The sequence below is a fragment of the Cupressus sempervirens genome, chromosome 1, assembly GCF_028749045.1.
Source record: "Cupressus sempervirens isolate cs-2001-9-10 chromosome 1, ASM2874904v1, whole genome shotgun sequence".
In the NCBI taxonomy this organism is placed as follows: domain Eukaryota; kingdom Viridiplantae; phylum Streptophyta; class Pinopsida; order Cupressales; family Cupressaceae; genus Cupressus; species Cupressus sempervirens.
Genome location: NC_143118.1, coordinates 812,069,092 through 812,074,323, shown reverse-complemented (window position 1 = coordinate 812,074,323; position 5,232 = coordinate 812,069,092). Strand labels below are relative to the sequence as shown.

The 5,232-nt window shown below is 36.9% G+C and overlaps 1 protein-coding gene across 4 annotated transcripts; it reads right to left on the bottom strand.

Annotated features, from left to right (window-relative positions):
• Positions 1-318: 318 nt before the first annotated feature.
• LOC149580353 (uncharacterized) lies at positions 319-4,817 on the bottom strand. 4 transcript variants are annotated; one of them, XM_089790389.1, is made up of 3 exons: positions 4,559-4,817; positions 2,594-2,894; positions 319-2,333 (listed from the first exon to the last, which is right to left on the bottom strand). In XM_089790389.1, exons 2-3 carry the CDS (start codon positions 2,820-2,822, stop codon positions 688-690), a joined length of 1,875 nt encoding a protein of 624 aa, XP_089646515.1. In that variant the 5' UTR covers positions 2,823-2,894; positions 4,559-4,817; the 3' UTR covers positions 319-687. The 4 variants fall into 4 exon arrangements, with proteins under 4 accessions (XP_089646515.1, XP_089646518.1, XP_089646516.1 ...); XM_089790392.1 differs by having other exon boundaries at positions 4,552-4,760; XM_089790390.1 differs by lacking the exon at positions 4,559-4,817 and adding an exon at positions 3,241-4,426 and having other exon boundaries at positions 2,594-2,985.
• Positions 4,818-5,232: the final 415 nt, after the last annotated feature.

Below are 5,232 nucleotides of genomic sequence, written 5' to 3'. Positions count from 1 at the left end.
TTTGCAATGCTTGAAATTTTGTTCCTTTGCACAAAATAATAGCAAATTTTCATCTTAGCTTGATGTTGATGGTCCATCAGGTATGCACATTGAATAAAATGTCACCTAACAGATGGTATCTTAGCTTGATGTTGATGGTCCATCAGGTATGCACATTGAATAAAATGTCACCTAACAGATGGTATCAAATAACACCACCACTTGACTATGCCAAAACAGCCTGATAGACAGTTTCATGTAGACATATCTTGTGAAATTAGTACAACTATTATCTTGATTAGGCACGTCAGATATTAATATATTGAAGCAAATTTGATAAAAAAAACAGGTACCCCCGAAATAAGTGGGATTCAATTAGGCATGATAAGCTCCAAAACCCAATGTCCTCATGGGGGATTGTAACCTAATGGTACAATATCAGGAAGGAAATTAGTTTAATAGCATTTTGATTGTACAAAGTGAACAGAGCAATCTGTCCTTCAGAATGAAAAAGAAAATTCCTCATAAAAGTGAGCCTGATGAGTCTACTTACAATGGCAACAGGTTCCACTTTCTTTTACACTTTCTATTGAGCCGTCTTCTTTGTTTTATAACAAGCTCTTGCTAGAGAAAACTTACAAAATGTTCACAGTTCAGATGACAACAAAAGATGCTGCCAATTTTTTTTGGAGGGGAATTCTCAACCTTTCATTGAATCTGAATTGAAAATTCTTCTTGTTGGGAAGGGCAGTTGCTCTGAAGGGAGATGTCCTCCACTCTGCTGCTATCATGTAGATCATCTTCACTGTCTTCTGGACGGTAATCTCCACTCAGAAAATGCGAGCTGTCATCCATTAATTTTAGCAAAGATTTTTCCTCGTTGGATAGCTGCTCAAGTGCCTTCTCAAATGAGGCTAAGATTTCTGGATCAAATAGAGGAGTGTCCCAATTTTCCTTCCCAATAACAGAAACTGAAGGATTAGAAGAAGAAGAAGAAACACTTGAGTCTTCAATAATTGTAGTTTGTTGGTCCATTTCACGAGCAGAGAAAGAATGTATCTCAATTTCAGCTTCAGCAAGCCGGAATTGCTCAGAGTTTCCAACCGTGATGGTAGATGACCGTTGATCTCCTTGGATGTAACTGCCAAAACTAGGAGTAGTACTTAACCCTGGAGAATAAAGATGTCCCCCACTATTCAGCCAGTCTCTTAAGCTTCCAACTGCAGAAAAACTAGGAGTAGAAGAGATGCTAATGCCACCAATATCATTAAGTTTAGCTCTTTCGTGCAATCTTCTCTTGCTTGAATTTTCCTTTGTAGATTGATCTTTTTCTAAATTTATGTCTGTCAAATAAATATTTATTTCATTTGCCTCAACAAAGTGATTATTTCCCTGTCCAATAATGTTTTCTGGAACTACATCTGCAATACTACTGTCTTCTTGGCTGACGATTTCATTTCCTTTATATCTTACATCAGAATCAGCTTGGAGAACAAACGATTCCAAAGCACACATACGAACTTCCTTTGATTCCTCTTTCCAGTCAATCAACGACAATAGATCTTTTTCTAAACTTGAATCTGCTGAATAAATCTTTCTTTCATTTGCCACAAAAAAGGGATTATCTTCCTGTCTACTAATGTTTTCTGGAACTATATCTTCTACACTACTGTTTTCTTGGCTGATTAAAACTTTTCCTGCATCTCTCAGATCAGAATCGGCTTGGAGAACAGATGATTCCAAGGCACACATTTGATTATCCTTTGATTCATCTTTCCAGTCAATCATAATGGGGGTTATGTTGCTTGGTTTTGGTGGAAGTGAATCAGTCCTAATTACTGATCTCAAACTGAATTCCATAACATTTTCTAACACCTTCGGACCTAAATAATATAGGTATCTTTTGGAGTTTCTGTCCCATAAAGAAATTTTGCTTCCAGCAAGAACCCTATCATATTCCTCCAACATATGGAAATATTCCACAGATTTTGTCCTTCTATCTGCGCTTACATTGTCAACAACTTTCTCAGAAGCATGACCAGTTCCTCCATCTTCTAGGCCTTCCATGAGCTCCCATGTTTTAATAATTTCTGGCTTGTTCTCCTCCTTAAATTTGCAATCTTCTGATTCTTCCTCTGTAGCTTTGCATTCTTCTGATTCTTCCTCAGTGGGTTTACATTCTTCTGACTCTTCCTCCTTGGCTTTGTGCTTTTCTGATTCTTCCTCAGTGGATTTGCATTCCTCTGGTTCTTCATCCTGGGGTTGGTGTTTTTCTAATTCTTCCTTTCTTAGGAAACCCCCTGATTGCAAGTCTGACGTTAAGATTTCAGGGTTTTCTTTTAAAGTTCCTTTACCTGTGAAATGCTTATATTTGTGAGTACTCTCATTACAACTTGCTAAGATTGGTCATATTATAAAAATAAGGATCAGCAATGAAGATATGATGACATTCAGAATTTGAATACGATCCTTATGCAACTTAGTTAATTGTCTATATTTTGATACTTCAGTTTCAAAGCAATCTAGTCAAAGCCATCAGTAGTGCTAAGTTACAAATAATTAATAGATTAACTTCAGAGGAAAGCAAACAAATTCTATATATTTTAAGACTGACCTTCATTATCCTTGCTGATGAGAGAGGGCAAAGTCTCTTGTGTTGGTGCAGTAGAAACTTGCATAGCAAAATGGTTGTTCTTGCAGATCAGAGCCACAAACTGCTCATGGTTGTTTGCAAAGAGGAAATCTTCTATTATAGGTATTGCTGCAACTCGAGGAAATGGTCGGTGCAAATTCTGTTGGAAGCTCCTTGTTCTCAAAACCTTTTTAGATGATGTGCAACCCATTCCTTCAATAACAAAAAAAGTCCAAAACTGAATCCAGTTTAGGAACCCTCAGCCCGGATGGAGTTCAATTCCCTGTAGTCATGTTTTACACCAGTCAAGTTTAAAACAACGTTCAGAGAGACTGCAATAAATCACATGAAAGAGAGTGCCTCACCGAAGAATCCTGTTGGTTTGTGTGGATTGCATTTACAAAAAAAATGGTTCAAGTTAATACAAATTTCAGCAAATTTGTACTTTCATTATCTAAGAGGCATCAGATACTTTACGCAAACTAGTCAAGAGTGCATTCACAAGGCGAAATCTCAATTTAAAAATTAGAAATTATTGTTCTGCCGATCTAACGTATGATAATAATGCTATTTATGAAAACCCTGATGCTATTTATGAGAGCACTGAATTGATAAAGTACCAACCCTACCTAATTGTAAATCTTTGGCAAGTTCCCAGCTATTTTGATTACAGAAGCGTCGTCTAGACTCTCAAGGAACCTTAAACCTCGCCTTACGAGGAGCCACAATATATTCAATGGAAGTGCGTGCCCTGGTCGTCGAGGTAGATAAACATTTACATGTAAAATGATGGAATAACCCTTCGAAGCAAGACCTTAAAAAGAGCTTGAATCCTGGCCTAAACTGGCTAAATACGGATTCACAGGCTACGGATTGTCAAAATATGTTATATAAAATAGGCCAAAAAAACTGTTAACAACCGTTAGATCAAGCAAACTTTAAGGCTTTAAGCTTACTCCATAAAAAAAATTGCCAGCAATTTTAGAAAATCTAGAAAACTGCTCCAAAACCCCTATATTTTCTGCTAAAGCAAGCGCATTAATAAAAGTAGTTTACAAATTAATTTGCTATTGATGCCCTCTGTTATCTTCAAAGAAGAGCCGAGCCGCTGAGCAAAGAATTCGGTCATCCTTGTTTTTCGTGAACAGGGATGTCGGCATTAATTTCCTCAATACTACGTTCGATTGACTAAAAACACCTAGGACGCAAAAATCACGCCTTTTCAGGAAGATTTTTACCAGTTGTACGTTTAAATCTCATGTCAATTTTTTACCGTCGCCTCTTCATAAAGATTTTTACCAGATCTAAGCATATATTTATTAATTTTAAACCTCCAGCACTATCAACAATCCCGACGATTATATATTTTTCTGTATATTCATGGTTTGTTCAATAAACAATTATAGCGACTATTATGCGTCACTTGACGTTCGCACTAAAATTCCTTTCGAGCTTCCAAAGTAATCGGGCAGTCTGCCCAAAAAGCAACAATTAAGGTCTTAGAGCACATGCTTTTGACCGCTATAAAGCCATTTTAACTGCAAAAGGTGACAGATTCAAGCATTTTTCGCCGTGGGGCAAGTGCTTACAAAATTTTAGGGTTTTACTCAGGTCAATAATGGCGACGGCTGCCTGGCAACCGCGACTGACGCTCCATCTAACGGCTTTACTTTATAAAATTGAATGTAATTTTGTCCTGATAGTGAAAGATTCCAACTTCTGCTTAAACGAATTGCACATTCCTAATTTTATACAGCTACCTTTATCTCGAAGTGCTGAGAAAAACTTATTTTATGCTGAATTTGACTTCGAAGGAGTCAGAGTTCCATGGCTGCAAATTTTAAGCTAGCAATTACATCAAAACAGACAAAATTATATAAAACAACTGCACTTAATCCTTTCTTTATATCGAAACAGGCGAAATAATTCAAAGCACTTACTTCTCACCTTAAATGTATGAAATCCTGAGCATATGTACAAAACTTGAGTCAAAATAATGCAGACCGGCGCTTCCTGAGGCGTTGTCCGGCGTTTGCATTCGATTTTAGCTGTTTGAGGCCAAGTTTTTGGGTTTTCCTTTTCAATTCGACCATCATCCCTTTTGTATGCCATACTGTTTCTCTCATAATTTGATTGTTGTGGGCAGAATTCGGTCCCCACAAGACAGTACAAAAGTAAAAGCATGAATTTGCAAGAGATGAAATTCATGAATTCAATGTGGACGCGGTCTATATCTATTGTTGTGGAGGTGCACGGCAAGTGTTTGTCCGAAAGTCAGATCCGTTTTGCTTTCGTTATTGGCTTGGTAAGGAATTACTAGACGTTAGGGGAAATGTAACTGTAGTTGTTGTAGGTAATATGTATTTATTAGATTTCTTTTAATGAGTGTCTTGAAGAGGTATGGAAGAACTTATAAACTATTTGAAATAAACTAAATCACTATAAACAATGATCAATGAACATAAAGGCGAGAGCTTACAGCACAATGGTAAATTGTGAGCCTCTCATCTACAAGGTCTTAAGTGTATACACAATTTGAACTAATAATAACTAGCACTTGCATCCAAAGAAGTCGCAAGAGGTATGATGAGAATATAATCTAAGTAATTACACATTACATG